Source organism: Scyliorhinus canicula, chromosome 17 (assembly GCF_902713615.1).
Source record: "Scyliorhinus canicula chromosome 17, sScyCan1.1, whole genome shotgun sequence".
In the NCBI taxonomy this organism is placed as follows: Eukaryota; Metazoa; Chordata; class Chondrichthyes; order Carcharhiniformes; family Scyliorhinidae; genus Scyliorhinus; species Scyliorhinus canicula.
The window spans coordinates 89,225,274-89,252,222 of record NC_052162.1 but is presented as its reverse complement, the minus strand read 5'-3'; the positions used below and the strand labels follow the sequence as shown (position 1 = coordinate 89,252,222).

Below are 26,949 nucleotides of genomic sequence, written 5' to 3'. Positions count from 1 at the left end.
TTAAATAGTAATGGATGCAATTCTATTTTAAAAAGGAACTTGCTTCATATGAAAACATGGCAAATGCAGTCAAGCTGACAGAAAAAGGTAAGCCATTATCCTTGTCCATCAGTATGTACTGGAGGAAAAGTTATTTGGCTAATGCTGTCAGAGGGTAGATTGTACATGCCACAATCATTTCTCAGCATTTTGACAAAGATCAAGATCAGATATAATGTCTGTTCTCGTATGTTTCTTTTGTTGGGACCGTGAGTTGGATTCAATTTGAATTGGTTTTTGGAGCAAGTCTGGTGATGGGTTAGGGCTCGCCTGGTCCTCTCTATGTGTCGGCTTTAATACTGAGAGTTGACAGTAACTCTGCGAAAGGAATAACATTTTTTTTTTAAAAATGTCATAGACACTTCCCACCCCCCCCAGCCAAGTGAAAGTTTGGTATAATACAGCAACTACATTTCTTGAATATTGCTGAAAAGAGACTTATTGCTGAAGCTTTTCTTCTTGCACTTATCAGGTCAAATGTATCAAATTTCAAACAATCACAACCATGTATGCTACTGGAGAAACTGATTGGCTGAGGCATTGTATAGGTAAAGCAATAGGGAACTTTAGGCTTCCCAAGCTTTCATGGGATGTGGGCCAGCATTTGTTGCCCATTCTTAATTGCCCTTGAACTGAGTGGCTTACTAGGCCATTTCAGGGGACAGTTCAAAACCACATTGCCATGCATCTGGGGTCATATGTTGGCCAGACCGAGTAAAGATGCCAGATTTCCTTCCGTAAAGGGACATAGGGAACCAGATGAGTTTTTGTAACAGTAAGCAATTACTAATATTAGTTTTGCATTCCAGATTTATTAATTGAATTTTAGTTCCACCAACTGCAATGGTGGGATTTGAATCCATGTCCCCAAATTATTAGCCTGAGCCATTACCTTATTGCCACCGCCATCACACTAGACTGAATTAAGATGGTGGTGCAATGCCAGGTATGTAGGCTGTATTTCCCTACTATTGGCTGATGGAATCTAACAGCATGTTGCTTCACTTGTTTGTAATGGGCAGACTGTACTTGAGCAGCCCGACTTAGCAAACACAAAACAAAATGTCCTCTGTTATATGTGATTCCACCATTGGGCAGCACTTGCTGAACAACCCTAAGCACACTAATAGCTATACTAACAACCTATTCCTGGTAAGAGCATAAGAACTAAAAGCAGGAGTAGGCAATTCAGTCCCTTGAGCCTGCTCCGCTATTCAATACGAACATGGCTGATCACATGTTGGCCTTAACTCCACTTACCTGCCTGTTCTCCATACCCCTTTAATCCATTACTAATTAAAAATGTCTATCTCCTCAAATTTACTCAATGTCCCAGTATCCACCACACACTGGGGTAGTGAATTCCAGATTCACGGCCCTTTGAGAGAAGTCTTTTCTTCTCATCTCTGTTTTAAATCTGCTACCCTTTATCCTAAATCTATGACCTTGTGTTCTAGATTGCACAACAAGACGAAGAATCTGCTCTACATTTACTTTGTCAGTACCTTTTATCATCTTAGATATAATCTCATTCTTCTAAACTCAAAGGAGTATAGGCCTAAACAGATCAATCTTTCTTCATAAGACCAACCCCTTAACTCTAAAATCAATCTAGTGAACCTCCTCTGAACTGTCACTAATGCAACTACATCCTTCGACAAATAAAGGGACCAAAATTATGCACAATATTCTAGGTGAGGTCTCACCAATGCCTTATGCAGTTGCAGCAACTCTTCCCTACTTTTAAACTCTATCCTTTGAGCTATAAATTTCAAAATTCAGTTTGCCTTCCTTATTACCTGCTGCACCTTATTATGGACGCCTGGTCTGGTCTCAACAGTGTCTAAGAGACTGGACTAGAAGCCATAATGTTTTTAAGTTTTAGTGCATTGCGGAAAGATCGATTTGTTCCAGGAATGATAATATAAGAAATAGGATTTGGTTATTTTATAAACAAACTTTATTAAAAGAAAACAATATCTCAACTTTTACTTCAGCTCTAACATTAACAAATTATATGCAGTTTCTTAACCTGAACACATGAGCTTCCATTAAACATCACTTTAAATAACCATGCAGCCTCTCCAGACACTTGGGCAGACAGTCCAAGGCATTACATGCATTTACAAAGACATTTTTCTTTCGTGAGGGACATTTGTCCAGAACCCTTGTCCAAAGCCTGACGCGGTGGCAACTTCCGTGACTTCTCCGGTTGATTCCTACAGCCTTCTTTCTGTAACTGTTCAGAACAGCATTTTTATCTCTTTCTCTCGCTAAACACTGCCCAGCCCCTCAAACAAAGGTTCTCTTGGGTTTCTATACTTTAATTCCTTATCATTTTCTTGGCTGATTTCCCACTCCCATTTGTACAAAAGAACAGAGCTATGCCATTTATAGGCAACTAACCTTCGATTGATGAATAAATAGGTCATCAGACTCTGTGATGGGCTGATGGCTGGTCAAACAAGGTTGTCCCGAATGCCAATGGATCTTGAGTGGATCATCCTGGCTGAACCGAGGCATACCACTAACGAGGTTAAGGCTGAATGGGACAAGGTAACTTTGGCTGTGGGATGATTCTTTTGACGCTGCTGCTAGCCGTCTTTTCCCTCGGTCTATTTAACCCCTAAATTGGCTGCTACATCTTGAACCACATTTCTGGACCCAAATTCCCAATATATCCCTATCATGACAATCTGTACACTAGTTTTCTGAGGTTCATGCACAAGGACACCCAAGCACTCTGAAGTTTCTCTCCATTTAGATAGTAAGTTGCCGTTCCATTTTTCAGACCAAAATGGATTACGTCACACGTAAACTCCACTTTCTCATTCCAACTTACTATCCCACCTATTTTAGTGTCATCTGCAAATTTGGCTATCGTACCTTCTATCCCTGAATCCAAGTAATTCATACACATTGTAAATAGTCGGGGCCCAAGGACTGAACCCTGTCGCACCCCACTAGTCACATCATGCCAACCAGAATAAGACCCATTTATCTCTGCCTTCTCTCATTTAGGCAGTCTTCTATCCAAGCTAATAAATTACCCCTAACCCATGTGATCTTATCTTGTGTATTAAACTTTTGTGTGGCACCTTATCAAATGCCTTCTGGGAGTCAAGATATACTACATATCAGCTTGGTTAGTTACATCTTCGAAGAACTCTAGCAAATTAGTCAAACATAATTTCCCCTTCAGAAAATCATGCTGACTCTGATGGATAGCGTTTCGACTTTCCAAATGTTCTATTCTTCCTTCCTTCATGATCGATTCCAATAATTTCCCAATGGATTTAGCCTTCAGAAAACCACGCTGACTCTGATGGATAGCGTTTCGACTTTCCAAATGTTCTATTCTTCCTTCCTTAATAATGGATTCCAATAATTTCCCAACGACTGTTAAACTAACTAGTCTATAGTTTCCTACTTTCTGACTCCCCCATTCCCCCCTTTTTGAATAAGGGGTCTTCATTAGTATTTTCCAATCCACTGGAACCTTTCCCGCATCCAGGGAATTTTGAAATAGTGTAACTAATGGATCCACTATCTCCGCTGCCACTTCCTTTAAGACCCTAGGATGTGGGCCATCAGGCGCTGGGAACTTGTCTGCCTTCAATTCCAGTAGTTTGTTCAGTACTTTTTCCCTATTGATGATTATTGTTCTAAATCCCTCCCTTCCTAATATCTCTCCATTACCTGTTACTATTGGAATGGTACTACTGTCCTCCACCGTAAAAACTGAGGCAAAATATTGATTTAGCATCTCCCATCATTTCTCTGTTCCCACTCCCCGGCCTGATCCAAGATTTACTTTAGCTGCTCTCTTCCCTTTTATTTACTTATAGAAGCTTTTGCTATCCTTTTTCATATTTTGCGCTAGTTTTCTTTTATAATTTACCATTGCTCTTTTAAAAACTTTTCTTGTAACCCTTTGTTGATCATTAAATGTTTTCCAACCTGTCACTTGTAACATGGTACGGTTTTTGTCTTTCAGTTTTCTTTAACTTCCTTGCTTAGCCATGGAGGCTTTTTCCCCCTCTTACAATCTTTCTTCCTCACTGGAATATAATTTGGTTGGAAGGAATTGAATATCTCCTTAAACAACTGTCCTACCTTTTCATCTTCCTGCCTAGTCCACGAGGGCCAAATCTGTCCTTATGCCTACGTAATTAACTTTGTTGAACTCCAGTTTCTCGCACTCGAACTGAATTTGAAATTCTATCATGCTGTGAACACTCGTCCCTAGAGGATCCTTAACGATCAGGCCATTAAACTTCCGGTGATGGCGGGCGGGAGGCAGCCGCACACTGGAGGGCTCCCGCTCGGGAATAGAATTTTCGAGGTTTTAACACCCGGCCCCAGGGGCAACGGAGGCTGAAAAAGCCTTAAGAAGGCACAGTGAGGAGAAATGTCTAAGTTTGGGAAAAAAACGGTTGTTAAAAAAGGGGGTTAATGAAAGTCCGCCGGTGAGTAGAAAAGTCCGCGTGGGAACTGTTAGGAAAGCGGAGGCTGGGGCGCCGGGGGAGGCCACATTGCTCACGGCAGAAGAAATGACCAAGGTGATGGCCATGGAACTTGAAAAACCGCTCACAAAGCACATGGAAGCGATGAAGAAGGAGATACCGCCGCCCCGGTGAGGGAGGCAGTATCGAGCGCAGCAGCAGAGGTGCGGGAGCAAGGTGAGACACTGAAGGGTGGGAGAGGCATTATCGCAGCACAGTGATCAACTCACCTCGATGGGGAAGGAGTTACGGAGGGTGCTAGAGACCAACAAGTGTCTGCGAGCCAAAATGGAAGACCTGGAAAACAGATCAGATGGCGGAATCTGAGGATCGTGGGTCTGCCTGAAGGAGTGGAAGGCCCGAGGCCGGCGGAGTATTTTGCCACGATGTTGGCGGAGCTATTGGGGGAGGGGGAACGATCTCTCTCAATACGAATTGGATCGGGCTCATCGGTTGTAGATGCCTATACCAAAGACGAGTGAGCTGCCAAGAGTAGTAACTGTGTTTCCGTAGATATAGCATGAAGGAGAAGGTCCTGTGCTGGGCAAAGCAGAAGCAGGTGGTGCAGTGGACTGGGGCTGGTATATGATATACCAGGACTTTATGGTGGAGCTGGCGAGGAGGCAGGTTGCCTTCAGCCGGGTGAAGAAGGCACTGTACATCAGCAAGATGCAGTGCCGCATAGTGTATCCAGCTAAGTTGAGGGTGACCTACAAATCCAAGGACTTTTATTTTGGGACGGTGGAAGCGGTGGAGGAGTTTGCGAAGGCAGAAGGACTGTGGCAGAATTGAGAAATGGGACAGAGAGCGTGTCTTGTACCGATGTAGCTTCATGTAACTTTATTTTTTCACTGCATGTTTCGTGCATGTACTAAATGTGTCAACGCTGTATATTTGGACAAGGGAAGAATTAGGAGTTTCATTTGCAATGATGGTTCTTTGGGGCTTGGGTGTGTATGCTGGGGTTGGTTTTCCTGGGACAGGACAAGGGGGAAGGAGACCCGGGCGGGGGCCTCCACCCTGGCTGGTTTAAGCCGGTCAGTGAATGGGAGTGAGGTGGGGGGAGGGGCTGCGTCCATCAGAGCCTGGTAGAACAGGTTTTGGTAAGTCTAGCCAGGGTGAAATGTTGGGGGAAGGAACCGAGGCTGGGGGGAGGAGTTTACAAGAGGAAGTGGAGGGGAGGAGCCTGGGAGGGGGGTGAGGGGGGGGGGGGGGGGGGGGGGGTCTAAAATTCATGGGTGTCATTCACGGTACTCTTTCAGGGATTGGATGCCGTTGAATATCAGTGGAGGGGTTGGACTATATATGTCAATGGTGACCATGGACGATTCCTGATTCTTTTTTTTTTCTTTTCTTCCCCTTGGGAGGGTTTGTTTCATTTGATGTTTATATTGTCAGGTGGGTCGTTGTTTGGGGTTTGGTGGGAGGATGGGATCGTTGTTGTTGATAAGGGGATTGACATTGTATTCGTTACTGATGCGACCGTCAATTCACACCAGACGAAGAGTTGAAGTGAACAGTGGTTTTAATCAGCTAGATCTGTGCCTGCCCGCGACTGCTCTGTACTGAGTGCCGCCTACAGGCTGCAGATTTATATATACTTCCCCGAGGGGGCGGAGCCACAGGCGGAGTCCACAAGGGCATCAACATACAATACAATGTAATGCAATACAATGGTGAATGGTAGCAGTAATACATTCACCACAGTTACCCTTTATTGTTTGGTTGTGGGGTGTAAATTTTGAAGAAAATGGAGAATAAAAATATTTTAATCCAAAAACTATCAGGTCATTAATTAATCCATAAATACACAATAACATATCCAGAATAGCCTGCTCCCTGGTTGGTTCCAAAACGTATTGTTTCAAAAGAAACAATCTCTATTACATTCAATGAACTTTCTCTCGAGGCTTCTCTTGCCAATTTGATTAATCCTGTTTATCTGCAGATTAAAATCATCCATGATTATTGCCATACCATTCTTACAAGCCTCCAGTACGTCCTGGTTTATACTGTGTCCCACTGCTAAAGTACTGTTTGGAGACCTATAGATTGCTCCCACCAAGGACATCTTTCCCTTGCTATTTCTTATTTCTACCCAGACTGATTCTACATCTTCATCTCCAGGGCCTTTCTCATTTCTCGCTACAGCACTGCTCCGTTCCTTTACGAACAAAGCTACACCACCTCCTTTTCCTTTTTGTCTATCCTTCCAAAATACTGAGTGCGCTTGGATATTCAATTCTCAGACTTGGTATCCGTGCAATCATGTCTCGGTAATCACCACCAAATCACCCCCTTTGTCTCTAATTGCGCTGTTAGCTCATTAATTTTGTTCTGAATGTTTTCAAAGTTTGTTCTGTTATCAAATTTTCCTAATCTTGTCTGATTTGTTGGTGCAATATGATGTCCAAACGTTCTGACCCTTCAGCCTCATTAACCTGCCATTCCCTAGTTATGCGATCTGCCCAGCATGATTCAGATGAAGACCACCCTATCGGAACAGCTCCTTCATTCCGCTATACTGGTGCCAATGTCCCATAAATTCAAACCCATTTCTCCCACACCAATCTTTGAGCCACACTTTTACTTCTTTAATCTTATTGACCCTGTGCAAATTAGTTTGTGGCTCAGGTAGTGATTCAAAGTCATTAATTAATCCATCCTCATTACACAATAACATATCCAGAATAGCCTGCTCCCTGGTTGGTTCCAAAACGTATTGTTTCAAAAGAAACAATCTCTATTACATTCAATGAAGTTTCTCTCGAGGCTTCTCTTGATTCAAAGATTATTACCTTTTTTGGTTCTGCACTTTAAATTAGCCCCTAGCTGCTCCTATTCCTTCAGCAGAACCTTTGGCTTTGTTCTACCTACATTATTGGTACCTATATGGACCACAACTGGATTGTCACCCTGTTGAGGTCCAGAGAATCGCCGGGGTGGCCACTTTCAACAGCCCCCAACCAGCGCGGCGGTGATCCCGAGGGCGGCCAAGAATTGGCATCCGAGAATCGGCGGGCCGGCGTCGGGGTGGCGTCACGGGATTCACGCGCCCCCTGCCCCCCCCCGGCGATTCTCCGACCAGGCGTGGGGGTCGGAGAATCCCAGCCAATATTCCATACCCTCCTCACAGTACAGATCAGTACTTGTTCCTGGTGAAATTAATTACAGTTCAGAAGTTAAGCCTGTTTTTTTTTGTTCCTGGTATAGAATCCCTGCAGTGCAAAAGGAGGCCTTTTGGCCCATCGAATCTGCACTGATCCTGTGAAAGAGCACCCTACCTCGGCCCAATCTAACCCCGTAACCCCACCTAATTGGCACATCTTTGGACACTTAAGGGGCAATTTTAACATAGCCAATCCACCTAACCTGCACATCTTTCGACTGTAATCTAATGGTCATATAACGATCATATAATGGATTGTTACCTTTCTTTAGGAAATTGAATAGTCACCTTGATATTCTTTGTTGCAGACTTGCGAGAAGATGGCTTTGGTGAACACCCTTGCTATCACTGTCTCATTGCTGAAGTAGCAAAAGAGGACCAAACACGAAGTGGTAAGATTATTTTGTTTCGCTAGGGTTCTCTAAAGGACAATTCATTTTGAAGGGCAGCACAGTAACACAGTGGTTAGCACTATGGCTTCACAGCTCCAGGGTCCCAGGTTCGATTCCCACTTGGGTCACTGTCTGTGAGGAGTCTGCATGTTCTCCCCGTGTCTGCATGGGTTCCCTCCGGATGCTCCGGTTCCCTCCCATAAAACGTGCTGTTAGCTGAATTGGACATTCTAAATTCTCCCTCTGTGTACCCAAACAAGTGTCAGAATGTGTAACTTCAACGCCGTGTTAATGTAAGCCTACTTGTGACAATAAAGATTATTAAATTATTGCTCGTGCAGTCAATAGCTTGTTGATGGATACACACTCGGGCAGCACTGTAGCATGGTGGTTAGCATAAATGCTTCACAGCTCCAGGGTCCCAGGTTCGATTCCCGGCTGGGTCACCGTCTGTGCGGAGTCTGCACGTCCTCCCAGTGTGTGCGTGGGTTTCCTCCGGGTGCTCCGGTTTCCTCCCACAGTCCAAAGATGTGCGGGTTAGGTGGATTGGCCATGCTAAATTGCCCGTAGTGTCCTAAAAAAGTAAGGTTAAGGGAGGGGTTGTTGGGTTACGGGTATAAGGTGGATACGTGGGTTTGAGTAGGGTGATCATTGCTCGGCACAACATTGAGGGCCGAAGGGCCTGTTCTGTGCTGTACTGTTCTATGTTCTATGTTCCGGGTGGATACTTAGTGCCTTGCCCGAAAGGTCAGTCAGCTCATGTGGTTGACAGTGAGTCCTGGAAGGCATTTTAACTCTAGGGGCTGGAAAGCAGGACTTCAGCATTCCTCTGCCTCTGCCAGGCAATGGTGCCATTCTTTTTTTAATATAAATTTAGAGTACCCAATTCATTTTTTCCAATTAAGGGGCAATTTCGCGTGGCCAATTAACCTAGCCTACACATCTTTGGATTGTGGGGGCGAAACCCACGCAGACACGGGTAGAATGTGCAAATCCCACTCGGACAGTGACCCAGAGCCGTGATCGAACCTGGGACCATGCCGCCATGAGGCAACAGGGCTAACCGACTGCGCCACCATGCTGCCCCCAATGGTGCCATTCTAATGTGGTGGTGCTGGGAGCTGATAATTCACCAAACTCTGAAACCCCAAGCAATATTTTGCTTTCATAGTCTGGGGACTGCTGAGGTCCATTAAATTTCACTGATACCACCCTAGCTGAAAGACGTGAGATTTTAGTTATTTGCGTGGCCCCAGAACCTGCATTGGTTGGTGATGGCAGTATCCTCTCTTGAGTCAGAAAGTCATGGGTTCGATACTCACTCGAGGATCTGTGCACATCGTTAAGGGTGATCCTTCAGTGCTGGAAGGAGAGCATGATACACTGTCAAAGCTGGATGAAATATTTTCCACCACCCTTCAGACTGCAGAGCTTTGATCTGCTCCATTAGTTGTGGGATCACTTTACTCATGCTGCCTCCACTGTTTAACGTGTATGTATTCCTGTGTTACCGATATTCCAGGCATATCATTTTTGATGTCCAGTCCTAGACCTGACATGTGCTCCTGCACTCTTCTCTGAACCAGCATTGTTTCAATTGGTCAGGGGCTGGTTTAGCTCACTCAGCTAAATCGCTGGCTTTTAAAGCAGACCAAGCAGGCCAGCAGCACGGTTCGATTCCCGTACCAGCCTCCCCGGACAGGCGCCGGAATGTGGCGACTAGGGGCTTTTCACAGTAACTTCATTGAAGCCTACTCGTGACAATAAGCCATTTTCATTTCCGTTTCATTTCAATTGATGGAGTGAGCAATATGTTGTGCCATGAAATTACGGATTGTGGTTGTATACAATTCTGATGGCCCATAGCCGCTAGATCCCAGTTTGAAATCTATCCTCCCTAGCATGGCAGTAGTGGCGTGCAACATGATGCAGGATATCCCTAGTTTGAAGATGAGACTTTGCCTCCACATCGTATCACATATGGGCCTGCAGGAATTAGTGAACTAGCTAAGATTTTATCTGTTCATATATAGATTTGGAAGTAATAAACTGCCCTTGCCATTCATGCCGTGGGAACACACGTTACTTTAAATCATCAACTTTATAGCAGGTCAGGGCAGCACGGTGGCCTAGTGGTTAGCACAACCGCCTCACGGCGCTGAGGTCCCAGGTTCGATCCCGGCTCTGGGTCACTGTCCGTGTGGAGTTTGCACATTCTCCCCGTGTTTGTGTGGGTTTCGCCCCCACAACCCAAAAATGTGCGGAGTAGGTGGATTGGCCACGCTAAATTGCCCCTTAATTGGAAAAAATAATTGGGTAATCTAAATTTTAAAAAAAAACTTTATAGCAGGTCATTTTTCAGGGAATTGAATCGATTTTCAAGATGAATCCACTGTTGCCTAGAATTTCCGAAGAACAACATGGGAAGTCATTTATAGCGTCTTACTTCCAGTATTTACTTTTCTTTAAACGTATTTTCTTACAAGCTTGTATCAAAGCAAGTAAACACCCTGGGAAACATACTTCCCAACAATCAACTATACAGACTGTGCAGATTTTTCCCCTTTTCCCCGCCCCTCCCCCCACCCCCCTGCGACGAACAGCTCCTCAAACACGGTCACAAACATCCCCCACCCTTTCTCAAACTCCCCTGCTGAGCCCCTTAACTCATACTTTATCTTCTCTAACCACAGGAAGTCGTACAGGTCAATCCTGGTGCTACCCCCAGTGGCGATGTCGACCGCCACTCCAGCAAAATTCATCTCCGTGCAATCAGAGAGGCGAAGGCCAAGACATCGGCCTTCCTCCTCCCCATGAGCTTCGACTTCTCTGAAACCCCAACTATCACCACCAAAGGATCTGGGTCCACTCCCTCCTCCACTATCCTGGCTAAGACTGTGAACACTCCCGCCAATTTTTCGCAACCTCAAAACTTGTACGCGTGATTCGCTGGTCCCCACTCATTCTCGCCCGAGTCATATGCATCCTGTGCACCACCTTAAACTGTATCAGGCTCATCCTTGCACAAACGGAGGTCCCGTTTGTTTTGTTACCTGTGTGGCAGGTAACATGTGCTACACAATCCTTGGTTAATGATGAGGTATTCTGAATCCCGATGAAGAAGATTTGAACTCTTCCAGTAGTAACAAACGGTTTATTGAGTAATTACAACAATATTTACATGAGTTCTTTACTTTAACTTGGATACTAGCGATAAGGTGAACAAGATCTAACTATGGTAACTATACATAACTCCACTGGCCATCTAAACTAGTCTGCTTTTGCTTTGATCACAGTGCACCCAAGAGAGAGAGAGACCCAATGTGGCTGCCTTTTATACCCCTGTTGGTCTGGCCCTCTAGTGATCATGTGGTGCTACTGATTACACATTAACCCTTGCACACATAGAGATCACTACACCGTTTACCCTACGCAGTGCCTCACTCCATACTCCCCAATTGATCTCCATTCCCAACTCCACTTCTCATTGATCTTCACCACCCGCTCACCTCCCTGCTCCCCCAGCCACTTATACCCAATTTTTCCCTCCCTTCCACATCCGAAAACAGCAGTCACTCCAGCAGGGTGTATCCCAGCAGCCTAGGGAACCCCTTCCAGACATTTCAGTCCCTAACCTGCAGATACCTGAACTCACTACCCCTCGGCAACTCTATCCTCTCCCTTAGCTCCTCCAGACTGGCGGACACTTCCTCCAAATGCAAATGCCTCACTTTGACCAGCCCCACTTCCCTCCACCTCCTGTATACACTATCCATCCCGTCCCAGCTCAAACCCACTATTCTTGCACAGCGGCGTTAGCACCAACATCCATTCCATCCTAAAATGCTTCTTCGGCCGATTCCCTATCTTCACCATGGACTGCACCACTGGGCTCCCTACTCGGAGCCATTAGCTATGCTGTCGTCACTATAGCCCTCAAACTAGACCCCTTACAAGATTCCTCCTCCATCTTAACCCTTCTCCTTCCCACCACTGCCGCACCTTGTCCACATTCGCCGCCCAATAATAATGAAGCACATTTGCCAAACCACCCCCCTGCTGCCTCTGCCTCTGTAGCAGGGTCCTCAGCACCTTCCCCGCCCATACAAAGACCGAGATGATCGTGCCCACTTTCTGAAAAAAGGACTTTGGTATAATGATCGCGAGAGCCTGAAAGATAAACAAGAACCTCGGCACAATATTCATTTTCACCACTTGGACCCTCCCCGCCAGCGTTAAGTTTGTTTTGTTACCTGTATGGCAGGTAACATGTGCTACTCAGGACAAGGTGTCAGCGATTATTAGGTCCTTCCCTGGAGTGTGGACCAGCGTGAAGTTGTACCTCCTCAACTTCATCATCATGCGTTACAGGCGCGGCGTCATGTCATTGAGATTTTTGCTGATAATGTTGACCAGTGGCCTATGATCAGTCTCCACTAGAAATGTGGGAAGACCATACACATAGTGGTGGAATTTTGTTATACCCGTGATCAATCCCAGGCACTCTTTCTCTATCTGTGCATACCTGTACTCTGTGGCGGTCATTGCTCCAGAAGCGTATGCCACTGGGACCCAGTTCAATTGGTCATTCTGTTGAAGTAGCACCGCACCAATTCCATGTTGACTGGCGTCGGTGGAGATCTTTGTGGGTTTTGTAGGCTCCATGAATGCCAGCATTGGAGCTGCCATCAATTGGTGCTTCAGATCCACCCACTCATCTTGGTGACGTGGAGTCCAGTCAATCTCCGTGTCTTCCTTATATTTCATAATGCTGTTGCCCGTGCTGCTAGGTTCGATATGAACTTGCTTAGGAAGTTGATGAATCCAAGAAACCTGAGCACCGCTTTCTTGTCACGTGGCCGCTGCATGTTCTAAATTGCCGCGATCTTCTCCGTGTCCGGCGTCACCCCATGCTCTGATATCGTGTCACCCAGGAAGGTCCGAGATGAACGTGCGAAGGTGCACTTGGATCGGTTGAGCTTCAGTCTAAATTGTTGGATTCTTTTGAACACTTGCTTTAACCGAGCAATGTCATCGACCATATGATGTCATCAACATATACTCGGACGCTGTCAATGCCCTCCGTCATCTGCTCCATAATTCTGTGAAATATTTCTGATGCAGAGATAATCCCGAAAGGCATACAATTATAGCAGTATTGTCCAAACGGTGTGTTGAAGGTACACAACAGTCAGCTGGAATCATCGAGCTGCATCTGCCAGAAGCCTTGTGAGTCATCAAGTTTGGTGAATATGCGAGCCTTCGCCATTTCACTCGTTATTTCCTCTCGCTTGGGGATGGGGTAGTGTTCCCTGTGAATGTTTTTGTTCAAATCTTTGGGATCTAAACAGATTCTGAGTTCACCGGCTGGCTTCTTGACTCACACCAGCGAGCTGACCCAGTCAGTCGGCTGTATGACCAGTGATATGCTGCCTTGAAATTGGAGGCGTTGGAATTCTGCTTTTAGCCTGTCCCTCAACGGAGCTGGTACCCTCCTTGGTGCACGAGTGACTGGTGTCGCATTGTCTTTGAGCAGGATTTTGTACTTGTAGGATAACATACCAATACCACAAAAAACATCAGGATACTCACTGCGAAGCAGCTGGATGGCATCAGTCAGTCGTGATGAATCAATCGTGTTCATGAAAATCCTCTGTATAATCTGCAAATCCTTGCAGGCTTGAGCAGCTAACAGCGATGTTTGTTTGTCGTCCATGATCTCAAAGCGTAGTCCTTTTGTGACTTTCTTATTGACTACTTGTAGGTGGCATGATCCCCTTGAGGTGATCTGGTTGCCATTGTAATCTGTTAACTTGCATGCAGCAGGTATCATCTCGTATGTCCCTGGGATGGATGCGAGATCTCTGCTTGTCATCAAGTTCGCGGATGCTCCCGTGTCAAGCTTGAATATAATTGGGGAGTTGTTCACTTGCACTATGGCACTCCATTCGCTTGTGGAGTCAATGGTATGCACGTATTGAGGCTGTGTGGTCAGCTCGTGCAGTTCCTCTGTGGCATTTATGATTCCAACGCCATATGTGCTTTCCCAGGAGTGGAAACCTTTGTGGCCGGAAAAATTTTCTTCAAGCGTCTTGAGTGTCCATTGCATCTACTGTGCGAACCTTGAAGTCTCCATGTCTTTGCGTTGGAGAGTAATATTTTGCTGTGAACTGAGGCAAAATGATTCAATTTGGAGCACTTTAGATATCTTTTCCCTAGTGCAGGACATTTCCCTTTTAAGTGGGCGTTGCCACAACGGTAACACGTCATGACGTTCATCAGCAGCGATCGTGCATGCGTGACTCGCTCTTCTGGCTGGATTCGGAATTTTGCACACTGCGCATACCGGCATCTGGCCTGATCGCGTCTCTGTTGACTGTGCGCACGCGCAGACATGCTGGAATAGGCGCCGGCGGCCGGAAAAGAATGCCTGTGAAGAGAGGCCACCATTTTAATGTCTTCCACCTCGTGGAGGATTTTCTCCGCTTTTCTTTTTTCTAGAAACTCTAAGTACTGCTGTTTTTTCTGTAAGCATTTTGCTATGGTAGTTTTTAAAGTTAAATCATTTTGCTGCATTAATGATTCCCTCACATTTTCATCTGAGAGACCATAGATTAATTGATCCCTGATGATGGAGCCTGTTACATCAGCATAGTTACAAACTTGTGCTCGCAATCGGAGATCTGTGACAAAATTAGAGATAGTCTCCCCATTTTGTTGGAATCTGTTACGCAGGTTAAAGCGTTCCATGATTTCATTTGACTGTGATTTACAGTGTTCATCAAATTTTGCAATTATTGCTTGAAAGCTATTTTTATCTCCATTGTCACCATACGCAAAAAAAGTTATAAATGTCTACAGATGGCCGGCCTACCGTTGACAGTAATATCCAATCTTTCTCTCGTCAGGGGGCTGCATTTAAGGCAGTAGCTGCCATGTATATTTGAAGCTGCAGTTTATACGTTTTCCAGTTACTATTTAAATTACCGGTAGTTTTTAGCAGCTCTGGAAGTGGCGTGCGATCCATTGCTTCGGTTGGTTGTCTGGAATCCAAATGCTGCAAAGTCTTCCACAGTCGAGTGGCCGGCACATTACTTTTCCTGCTTATTTTGGTTCTTTCTGATCTCTAACCTAATCTATCTAGTGCTGTTCGGTTAAAGCTAACCTGGTACCATGTTTTGTTACCTGTATGGCAGGTAACATGTGCTACTCAATTCAGTTACAGCAAAGGCTTTCGGAAGAAGGCTCAAAGTCGTCCAGAAGTTTTACACAGTTTCTTGAGTAACACAACTTAAATAACTGTGTGAGCTCTTACTTTAAGAACTGTACTTATAGGTTACAACTTTTCTATACACTACAACCAGGCCTGACCACACTAGCAGCCCTGAGCTAAATCTCTGCCTTTGTTCTCCTCGCAGTCTAATTAGCCACAGAGGCTTGAGGGCTGCTTGCTTCCCCCTTTATACCCGTCAGTGCTGGACCCTACTTGTCTTTCCATGTCCCATCAGCCCCTTCTGTACATACCCATGTAAAGATCACTACAAAGTGCAGTGTATCTCGCCTCTTAAAATCCTCCAAAGCCTCCCCCACCAGCTTCTTCAAGAGCCCCGTTCATTCCCTCGCTACCTGAATCCCCAAATACCTAAACCTATCCCTTGCTAAATAGCATCCCCCCTAAATTACACTGCTGTGCCAGCTCATTCACCGGGGATACGTCGCTTTTTCCTACATTCAGCTTGTACCCCGAGAACCCTCCAAATCTCCCCAACAGGCCCATAATCCTGTTAGGATCCGAAACATACAGCAAGAGGTCGTCGGAATAGAGCGACACCCTGTCCCCTCATTATCCCCTGCCACTCTACCGAACCCCTGAGATGGCTCTATGGCCAGCGCAAACAGCAGCGGCGACAGTGGGCATCCCTGCCTCGTACTCCTGTGTAAGTCAAAGCTTGGTGAGCTCATATTATTTGTCCTCACCCTCGCTCTTGGTACCACATACAGCAACCGCACCCATACCATAAATCTCGGCCCAAACCTTCCCACAGGTATCGCCACTCCACCCAATCAAATGCCTTCTCGCGTCCATGGACACTACCACCTCCGGTACCAGAGCCCCCGACGGATTCATCACCACATTCAACAGCCGTCTTATATTACTCGCGAGCTGCCTGCCCTTCACAAAGCCTGTTTGATCTTCTGCAACCACCCCCGGGACACAGTCCTCCAGCCATCAACTTAGCCAATACTTTCACATCCATGTTCAATAGTGATATGGGTCTATGCGATCCATATTCCACCGGTTCTTTCCTTTTTTTGGGTATTAGTGCGATTACTGCCTGCGTCATCTTCAGTGCTTCATTAAACGCCCCCAACATATATGATGCCAGGTCAGTCGCAAATTCCTTATAAAATTCCGCCGGGTACGCATCCAGCCCTGGGGCCTTCCCCGACTTCATACCCCTGATACAATCCAGCACCTCCCTCAGCCCCAGGGGCTCCGCCAATACCTGCCTCTTTGCTTTCTCCACCTGAGGAAATTTCAGCTCGTCCAGAAACCGCCCCATGTCCCCCCCCCCCCCTCCCGAAATACGGATCCACCTCATAAAGTCGCTGGTAATACTCTCTTAAAATGCCTCATTTATCTTACCTAGCTCCGACACCACATCCAAGCCCCAGTCCGTATCTTCAATATTTCCCTGGACGCAGCTTGCTTTCTCCCCATATTCATAGTGCACCCCTCTTGCCCTACACAGTTGCCCTCCCCGTTGTCAGCTTTGCAAACTGCCCCAGAAACTTTCTTGCTTCCAGTATTTATATACACTGCTATTAATAACACCTGTCCAAAAGTAATTGATGTTCTTTTCCTCCATGGTATAGCTGGCAAAAGCTGTTAATTCAGTAGCTATAATTCTAGTTAGGTCCTACAACGGGCCTTTGTTCTTCATCATAATGTTTGACAGCTTTGGTCTGAATTTTTAGACATAGAATTTACAGTGCAGAAGGAGGCCATTCGGCCCATTGAGTCTGCACCGGCTCCTGGAAAGAACACCCTACCCAAGGTCAACACCCCCACTCTATCCCCATAACCCAGTAACCCCACCCAACACTAAGGGCAATTCAGCATGGCCAATCCACCTAACCTGCATGCACATCTTTGGACTCTGGGAGGAAACCGGAGCACCCGGAGAAAACCCACGCACACACGGGGAGCATGTGCAGACTCCGCACAGACAGTGACCCAAGCCGGAATTAAACCTGGGACCCTGGAGCTGTGAAGCGATTGTGCTACCGTGCTGCCTCAACATTTTACCAGACATTGAGAAGTCCTGTCTCCAGGACTGAGAGCAGGAACAAACAATGTGGTGGCTGGTGATGAGTTTGGCAGCTTTTTCAGCCGGATGTCCAATTGAGGATGATGGCCCACCTCCCAGAGCTGCCCGGCAGACGGTGGCCACCATTTGGACTTCAAAATGAAGATGGTGCATCATTGGCGAACCAAACTCAAAAGACGAGGTAATTTTGCTGAGCTGGCCAGGACCTGGCAGGAAGGCCCCAGAATGCAGGATCGGGAGGGAGGGGGTAGTGTTGTTTTTGCCACCGATGGCCATTGCCACCAAGGTCCCTCTCGACTTTGGAGCAGCTATAATGGAGGACCCTCATTCCACAGTGAATCCACTGGGAGGTTGCCAGGGTTTACTTGGCAACATTCCCACGTTTTGGTAAAATGCTGGCATGGGTGGCAAGTACATCTTCATTGGCTCAATGTCACCCAGTGGGCAGCTGTGACTTTGAGGTTTCTGCCGCTGGTAATATGCTGTGGCAGGGGGAAGACATCGGGCTCCCCTTATGCCACCTTACCTCGTCGTATGACCAGCCCTCTCCGTTCCCAGCCCATCTCCAAAGGGATGGAAACATTTAGCCTTTTGTGTGTCTGATTGGTTGCACTCTTGTCTCTGAGCCAATAGGTTGTGGGTTTAAATCCCATTCCTGAGACCTGATCGCACAGTCCAGGTTGACACTCAGTGGGAGTAGTGAGGGAGTGCTACTCTGTGAGATATAGTCTCAGATGGACTATTTGATGAAGATCAAGGAAGTATACAATAGTGAGTACATTGTTCACAAAGTGTTTTGGGAAGTCCTGAGATTGTGAGATAAATGCAAGTGCTCTCCTTATATTAGAAATAGTTAAAATTATGAAATACAGTTTAATATTCAAAAGGCAGATTTCTTTCTTTGAGTCACAAGATGTATGTTTGGACATGTACATATTTATGATGTGTATGTTTCTGGCACTGCCAACAATCTGTCAGCTTTTATGTTCTAAGATAAATATTCCTTTATTCTCAGGGCACACAGTTGTGGGCTTTGCCATGTATTACTTCACATATGATCCGTGGACTGGGAAGATGATTTATCTCGAAGATTTTTATGTAATGGAACCATACAGAGGTGAGCAGTACTGCTGATTGCATTTTTAGGAGACATGCTAAATTTCCACAATTAAGTTTAAGACATATCAGACCAGTGTCTCAACTGACATCCCTCTCTGCATTAACCAAATTTTATTCTCCACTTTGCCGTACTTGATAAAGATCTCTGACTGAGCTCCCCCCCCCCCAAATCAGGCAGTTTCACCTGTTTCCAGGTCTGTCCACGGTGGAAAGGAGGATCCTTGAGCAGTCTGCTACGAAGGAAAGATCCTTTGAGGCAGCATCCAACAAGTCGGTTGGGACAATATGATTGTCAGTTTGTGTGGAATTGTCTTACAGTAAACAGGAGCCCCCAGTTTACTATAGGATTCCATCCTTTCAGCATTCCTGTGCGTCTCGATGGTGTTACCTTGTAGTTGTATGCTAGTTTTAGTAGAGGTAACCTACTGTTCATGTATCAGATCTTTTTCCTTCAAGAACCTTGGCGAAGTGCACTGTCGACAAATCGTTTTATTAACTATCCTTGCTGGTGTACATTTAAAGGTCTTTTTATCATTAAGACTGTGCTTATCCTTTCATAGAAACAAATAATAATCTTTATTATTGTCACAAGTAGGCTTACATTAATTAACACTGCAATGAAGTTACTGTGAAAATCCCCTAGTCGCCACATTACACCGCCTGTTCAGTTGGAGGGAGAATTCAGAATGCCCAATTCACCTAACAAGCACATCTTTCGGAATATCCTTCCATCCTCATAAGATGTTATTAAAGAGCTAGATTGATCCTGACTCCACTACCATATTTGTAAACCATTTCAGCTTTCAGATAGCGTGCTTTCTTGGTGTACCTATCTTTTCTCCCCCTTTCCGTACTCGTTACGGTTAGCTCAAACCTGTTCCCTCTTTAAAAATCCTCAATTGTCTCCTTTGAAGACTTGAGAGGCCAGCTCTTTCCTATCCTCATCGTTGAGTCCTTTGACATGAGGAATCAGTCTCAATAATTCAGTGCGGAAGTGAAAAGATGTTTTGAAAGAAAGCTTTGGTTTTTGCTTGCAGGTTTGGGTATAGGATCTGAAATCCTGAAGAGGATTAGTCAGGTAAATGAGTATACAAGATTTCTCAAAAACTGTCAAATAAAGTGCTTTAGGATTTTAAAGCTATTTTTGTGGTTGTGAGTTAAATTGGATTTCTGTTTCACTGTGTTTAGATAGCAATCCAGAACAGGTGTTGCAGTATGCATTTTCTTGTTGTGGGATGGAACAAGGCCTCTATAGAATACTACACAAGACGTGGTGCTCGGGATCTGTCAAAACAAGAAGGGTGGCATCTATTTAAATTCAGTAAGGAGAACATGATCAAACTGGCCTCTGAGGAATGAGAGCAGCCAAGGAGAAAGATGCTATGTAATTCTTTTCCATTTTTGAGGGAATTAACTTTTTTTTTTAAATATAGGCATTCTTCCTGCAGGAGGATATCTTTGCATTGAAAAACTACCAAAATCTCCTTGCATAGCGCACAGGAATTCAATTTCTGAGTGAAACCATGCTGGAATGGGCTTGCAAAAGGTTCCTCTGGCATTAGAATTGACCAGACCCTTGATTCAACAATGAGTGTGCATTTTGATGTATATTAATTAAGCTGATATGTGAACTAAAGCATTTTCATCATGTACAGTCCTTACAGATTTGTATTGTGAATAGAGTTTTTTAAAATATGGGAACTATTTTAGCTAAGTATTTGAGAATTACAAAATGAAATTTGCTATGACTTTTAGCATCACTAGCCAACTGTATACAGTATCTGCAAGAGCATTTCTCAACAAAACTATGGAGACATAGAAGTTAAGTGACAATTGGTAGTAATGTCTGCCATTTTCTATCCAGTTTCACGTGAGAAAGCATAAATGGTAAAATACAATCATGCCATATATGCCAGGACTTGAACATAAAGTGATTTAACAACACTTGTGTGTAGTTTGAGGGAATGAAGCAAAGCAAAACAGGACCACTTTTTCAGCTTATTTTGACACTAACTTCTCTGAACCCCTGTAACCATTGATGAGCAGAATATTTTACTGTCTGGGGGCACTATTTTTGTTGCATTTTGAATGATTGATGTCTGTGTTGGAAGCTATGTTTACTAATTTCAATTGAATAGCTCAGCAGTAAACGAACACAGATACAGAAAAGCAGTTACTCATTTTTTTTTGCCACAACAGGAGTGAATGATTTCACTCAACATTTTTCATATGTGTCTATAAATGGAGTGGTTTCAATTTTAATCTGTTCTGCACTTGACAGCAATTCTATGGCTTCAATCTAATCAATGCAACATTTAGACCTACACAGACTGCTCTATAATTAGAATGCAAAATATTCACATACAAAACCACCTTCTCTCCTACAGTTTCTGACACACATGTTGGAGCCACCCATTATCCAATTTGGAATACTAAGCTTTAGGCAGCTACCTTCCAAGTCAAACCTAGATACAGTGATAACTCTTAATTACCTAATTACTTCTATACAAATATACGTTTGTCAAAATGATCTTGTTGTGGTTGAATCATTGAAGAAATAAATGATGTCTGCTGCAAACATTTATAAGCTACCTAATTTTAGAAATGGATCCAGGTATTATGTCATGTGTTATGTTGAAGCATATTATTTTAAAAATGAGGGCTGGGAAGGGTGTTGGCTGGACCCCAATGTGGATCAGATTGGTGCCAAGGGTTTGAGCCCCTATCCATGGTGGAAGTGATGGTGCTGTGGGGGCAGAGAGAAGAATAGTTTAAACAATATCTTCCAATAAGATGAGCACTGCCAAGGCTTTGGATAAAGAATTGGGGATTCTGGGTCTAATTTAATAGCACTAGAATTCTTCACAAGGTCCTTTTGGTTAAGCACAGAAAATTATTTTCTGTAAAAGGGGAGGAGGTAGACTTAGCCAAGTCACTCACCACAGCGCCTGATAGTCGACGACCTGGGAGCAGGTGATGTGGGAATTGGAGCCAGCATTCAGAATGCGAAAAAATGTGGTGATGTAGAACAACAAAGTGATTTCCTTTAAATGTTCTTTTTGTGGTCCCCAAGGTGTAAACCGGATTAGAGCATTGCTCATTGTTTGGGTTAAGTCTCCCCAAAAAAACACACCCTGCCACCCATCCAGACCCCAACATGTCCTCGGCTTACTAACAGAAAAGATTAGAATTCAACAGAAAATATGATATTTGATTTGTCCCCTCTGAATAATAAATAACGTTCCAGTTGATTGGAAGGTGAGAAAAAAAGTGTTAAGTAAACAAAACAATCCCATTTAGCTCTCACAGTAAACTATCTCCTCATACATACCCAGCAACAAAGATCTATGGTATTTTTCTGGATGTGGTGTACACCATTAAACAACGTGGTATAAACAGAAACAGCAATCTCATTTCTTTATTAAATGTGTCAATTGAATGTGTAAAATCTTGGCAGGAGGCAGGTTTATAGTCAACACATTTTTAGAGATATAAATAAATAAACACTATATAATGAAATAAATTCATACACGAGCATAAATGGTGGTCATTAAAGGTTCCGGTATACAAATTTGTTCCGCTGCAAACAAAGACACTTTGATTACCAAAAAGCATATTGTAAATGCCTGCAGTTATCTGGGTCTTTAGCTTCGAGTGCTGTACATGTCTGTATCTTCAGGATTTGACTGACCATGGTCCATCAAGGTAGGGTCAATTACAACCATTTGCTTTTCTGTTGAATGAGCAAACGTTAAAATGTCATTTTATACTGGACTTTGGAAATATGCTTCACAAAACACAACAGAAAAACATCAATTTGTGACTATTGTGCTTGGATGTGTGTGGTAATGAAAACAGGCTAAGATACACGTATGCAAGAAACGTCCATGAGGTTCTAGCTGAATAGATACTGGCCGTCTGCAACAGCACTAAACCAAACACATTATTGCTATATGGACTTTGTGATTCGCGTTTACAAAAAATAACAAGACCATGCTATGAATATGTAATAAATTTCCAGACACTGGTGATCAGCTTTGCAGCAGGATGAAGGACAGGCAAAATAAACCATCAGACTCCATAATGGTCAGACAAGGGTGTTTCAGAGAACAATGGGTCTTGATTGAATCATCCTGGAAAAACATTAGTTTCCTGTTTTCCCATTGAAGAGTTGGGGTTTGTATGGGACAATGGTCTACCTATGACTCAATGCTAGCAGATCAGTATAAAGAAAGGAACATCGGAACAGATCTTCAGCGATAACCCGGGAGTCCTCCAGGCAAAACCATTGCAAGAAGGGACCCTGGGTTTCGAAGCCCAGAGAAGGTACCCACATTGAGTGACCGCAGCCCGGCCAGCCTCCTTCCCATTGGGTCAATTGAATGTGTAAAATCTTAGCAGGGGGCAGGTTTTTAGTCAACACATTTTTAGAGATATAAATATACAAGATATCCATACTGAATGATCATAGCCCAGCCAGCCTCCTTCACTGAGCCTAAGTCATACTTTGTTGAGTGAAGGAATTGTGCATTAAACCGTGAACATGTTTTGTCCATTGTTCTCGCAAATAAGGGCACCTGGGTAAAATTTTTGATTAATACACTGATCAAAGTATCTGAGATTTAATAGATACAACATGTGACCGTGGTAAATTTCTATCACGCTTACTAAAAAGAGCTAATTGTTTTCAATATCCATTAACAGAACATATTTTTTAATTGACACCCTTTGTAAGAAGTGCAGAAAAAGAAAAGGAGTGATATCGAGTAGATATGTCAAAGAACAATTAACCTTCCCCCCAGGATGATACGGTTTTACACCAGGCTGCACTTTAAAAGCAGGGCAATAGATTGCTGCTGCAAAAGATCATGTGATCTACTACTAGTCATAGAAAACAGATGCTTGGGGAGGTTGGTGCTGTGTGTGTGTGTGTATAGAGACGGCAGGCGGGCAAGAGCATCCAGAGAAGTCAATCAAAAGATATAGAAAGAAATTTGCATTATAAAGTAACTCAGGTCTTTGGAATTTCTGCTAGTTTAAGTACTAGAGGTTTAGTTTACATAAAAAGGCATCCTTGGGGAGCACTGTTTCAACAGAGTACTGATTTAACGCAGGGAATTTGAAAGTGAGGGAATTTAAAGTGCTAATCTCAGAATATTCAGTCAAATTTCACATTCAGCATTTAAGTCAAATTTAACCTTAATTTGTATTTTTTTCGTAGTCTTAGCCAGTGCTAACATGTGGCCCGTTCGTGACAGCCGTACAGTTAGTAAATTGGGTGGTGAGATAAGAGTTGGTCGCTTGGTTAGCAGGGGCTAACTCGGATGTTTAGAATTTCTGCTGCTATAAATACAGAAGGTTTAGCTTACATACTAAGTCTAGCTTGACAGAATACAGCTTTGGCAGAATAATTAACTCGGGGAATTTGGTGAGCAAGAGAATTTGTCAGAGTGAGTGACGGTGCTATTCTGGTTATTTTACAAAACAAGGAGTAGTCCAAGGAGCGGGAGACAGCAAGACCTGAAAGATAAAGTCCAAAGGCACTAATTAGATACGGATTTGTTGGTGAATTCGGAGGGGTTTTTTTCTCTAAAATTGGAGAAAAACTGATTTTGATGGGCCGAGAATAGAACTTCAGAAAATAAAGTGAGAAACAACACTGACAAATAATGATGTAGAAGAACAATGGAAAGTATTTAAAACCAGAGCTCGGAAAATATCTCACTAAAAGGAAAGTATGGACTCATTGGATGAATAGTCATAAGGTAACAAATGAGGGTTAGGAAAGAGGCATACATTAAGTATACAGACAGCAGAGGAGCAAATTACATGAGAGAATACAAAGCGATTAAGGAGGGAAGTCAAAAACAAGGAAGGCAAAGAGAATTATGAAATTAAATCAAGGAACATGAAACAATATAGTAAAATATTTTGCAGGCATATCAATAAAAAAAGGATGGTTGTGATAAAAATAGAATTAAGGGATAGTCGGATACCACAGGTATCGCCTAGAGACATGGCAGGAATATTAAATCATCATGTTGCTTTTGTCATTTACCAGGGAGATAGAAATGGTAGACATAACATTGAATCTCGAGGAAGAGGGGCATGGTATTAATTGTCACTTGACCAGTAAATTCAGAGGCCTAGGCTAATATTCTAGAGACAAGGGTTCAAATTCCACAATGACAACTAGTGAAGTTTAAATTCAATTAACAATCTGGAATTGAAAAATTAGTCTCAGTAACAGTGACCATGAAACCGTTGTTGCTTGTTGTTAAAAACTCTGGTTCACTAAGAGAAGGAGGCCTGCCGTCCTTACCTAGTCAGCTCTACACGGGTCCAGACCCACAGCAATGTGGTTGTCTCACAACTGCTGGCTGAAACGGCCTAGCAAGCCACTCAGTTCAAGGGCAATTAGAGATGGGCCACATCTCTTCTGAAAAGAGCAGATAGTGGTGTAATAAAGGTCTTTCATTTTATGGAAGATTTCGATAGAGCAAATAGAAATAGAATGTTTTGTATTGCGGGGATGAGCATAACTTAAGAGGCCATCAATATAAGTTAGCCACCAAGAAATAAAATGTGGAATTCAGAAGGAACTAGCTTTACCCAAAAGGCGGGTGCAGACATCTGGTTACTCAAGCTGTAAGTAACTTCAGCACCTTGTGTGAATCCTCTCGTAACGGAAGAGTCCGACAGAAGATGGGAATGAACATCCACATTTCATGCCGTCATTGGTGCTTGGGGGAACTTCTGGGTGACCCAAAGAGGGACGAGAATGTAGAACTCACTGGCACAAGGAATGGTTGTTCCAAGTAGCATGGATGCATTTAAGGGGAAGCTCAATAAGCAGAAGGAGGAAATAAAAGATTACAATGCTGGACTTGGATAAGGAAAGCTGGGAGGAGGCTCGAATGGAATTTAAACCTCAGCATGAGGTTACGGGGATAGGGTGGAGGTGTGGGATTAAGTAGGGTGCTATTTCCAAGGGCCGGTACAGACTCAATGGGCCAAACAGTCCCCTTCTGCACTGTAAATTCTATGATTCTAGGGGTTGGTTGAACCGAATGCTCTGTTTCTATGCCGTATATTCAATGCAAACCTATGTAAAAAAAAAAAATTTAAACTTCACCACCCACTGCACATGGATTTTATATTAAGATACATGTTATTAAAGACAAACTGATTGACAACAGTGGAAATATTGGTATATACCTTCCATTGGCATAAAGGTAACTTCGGACTGTAGTTCTTGAGGCAATGCCTTGGTAAGTGAAGTGTCTGTGTTTTCTGCTTCAATCAGCTGGTCCGCCTGTGCTTTAGTGGCCTAAAACAAAACAATTAACACCAACAATAAAAATGCTGAATTTACTTTAGCAGTAAATAGTACTTATTTCAAGCAAGTCAAACATTTAAGTGCTAGTTTAATATTTCTTTAGTTGACAGAGGTTGTTTGGTCATTTTTGTCAACTTGTCCACTTTTGTGGCAGGTCTCTTGAGATTGAAGCTGTCTTGTTTAGTTTCTTGCAGAATCTCTGCGTTAATAATAATAATCTTTATTAGTGTCACAAGTAGGCTTACATTAACACTGCAACAAAGGTACTGTGAAAATCCACTGGTTGCCACATTCCGGCCCCTGTTCGGATGCACAGAGGGAGAATTCAGAATGTCCAATTCATCTAACAAGCATGTCTTTTAGGGTTTTGGGAGGAAACCCGAGCACCCGGAAGAAACCCACGCAGACACGGGGAGAACGTGCAGACACCGCGCAGACAGGGTGACCCAAGCCCAAGTCTCTGGTGCTGTGAAGTAACAGTGGTAACCACCGAGCTACCATGCCTATCCCCCCCCCCCCCCCCCCCCCACTCAAGCCCACAGCCACACTGAAGCACACTTGACAGTGTACTGTCGGTATCCTTCCCAGCCCCGAGTTGAGCTTCAACAACCTACCCCATATTCAATATATTAAGACTGCCAGTCTGCACTTCCCAAATATCAGCCATCTCCACTCCTAGCTTCTTGAGATCCACCAGGCATAAACCTATCCAGAAAATTGGCACCATCGTCCCATCCCATACAAAGTGTTACTATCATGCTGATGTTTGCCTACTTCCAATTGTTTCCCATTGACCAGCTTATTTTCACTATTTCACCAACAAACATGTACCCCATAACAATTATACTTTAAAAACCAAGTATAATTGTATATACTTTACCCAATTGGGCAATTCTACACTCACTGTTTACAATAATGTGACCTCAGATTTCTCAACTCGTTCCCTGGGAGTGTGGGTCACTGGGATCATGGAATCGCTCTTTAGGCATAAGAAACAAAACCATGGAGTTTAATTTTCAGCAAGTATAACAATGTAAAGTTTACTCTGTGATTG

General features: G+C 43.9%; 2 protein-coding genes across 8 annotated transcripts in view; one reads left to right on the top strand and one right to left on the bottom strand.

Annotated features, from left to right (window-relative positions):
* Positions 1 to 21,952, top strand: part of LOC119951678 (diamine acetyltransferase 1-like) — a 28,988-nt gene extending 7,036 nt beyond the window's left edge. For 3 of the 4 annotated variants that reach the window (XM_038774899.1, XM_038774898.1, XM_038774901.1), the window contains 5 exons: positions 36 to 87; positions 8,022 to 8,105; positions 18,453 to 18,554; positions 19,594 to 19,634; positions 19,745 to 21,952. In XM_038774899.1, coding sequence (XP_038630827.1) covers positions 36 to 87; positions 8,022 to 8,105; positions 18,453 to 18,554; positions 19,594 to 19,634; positions 19,745 to 19,915 — 450 coding nt within the window. In that variant the 3' untranslated portion in view covers positions 19,916 to 21,952. The remainder of the gene's footprint in view (positions 1 to 35; positions 88 to 8,021; positions 8,106 to 18,452; positions 18,555 to 19,593; positions 19,635 to 19,744) is intronic. The other variant, XM_038774900.1, reaches the window with a different exon arrangement.
* Positions 21,953 to 21,956: 4 nt separating this feature from the next.
* LOC119951677 (MICOS complex subunit MIC27-like) overlaps positions 21,957 to 26,949 on the bottom strand; it is a 95,271-nt gene continuing 90,278 nt past the window's right edge. For all 4 annotated transcript variants that reach the window (XM_038774897.1, XM_038774893.1, XM_038774896.1 and 1 more), the window contains 2 exons: positions 25,775 to 25,886; positions 21,957 to 22,289 (listed from right to left, as the gene is read on the bottom strand). In XM_038774897.1, the coding sequence (XP_038630825.1) occupies positions 22,201 to 22,289; positions 25,775 to 25,886 (201 nt within the window). In that variant the 3' untranslated portion in view covers positions 21,957 to 22,200. The remainder of the gene's footprint in view (positions 22,290 to 25,774; positions 25,887 to 26,949) is intronic.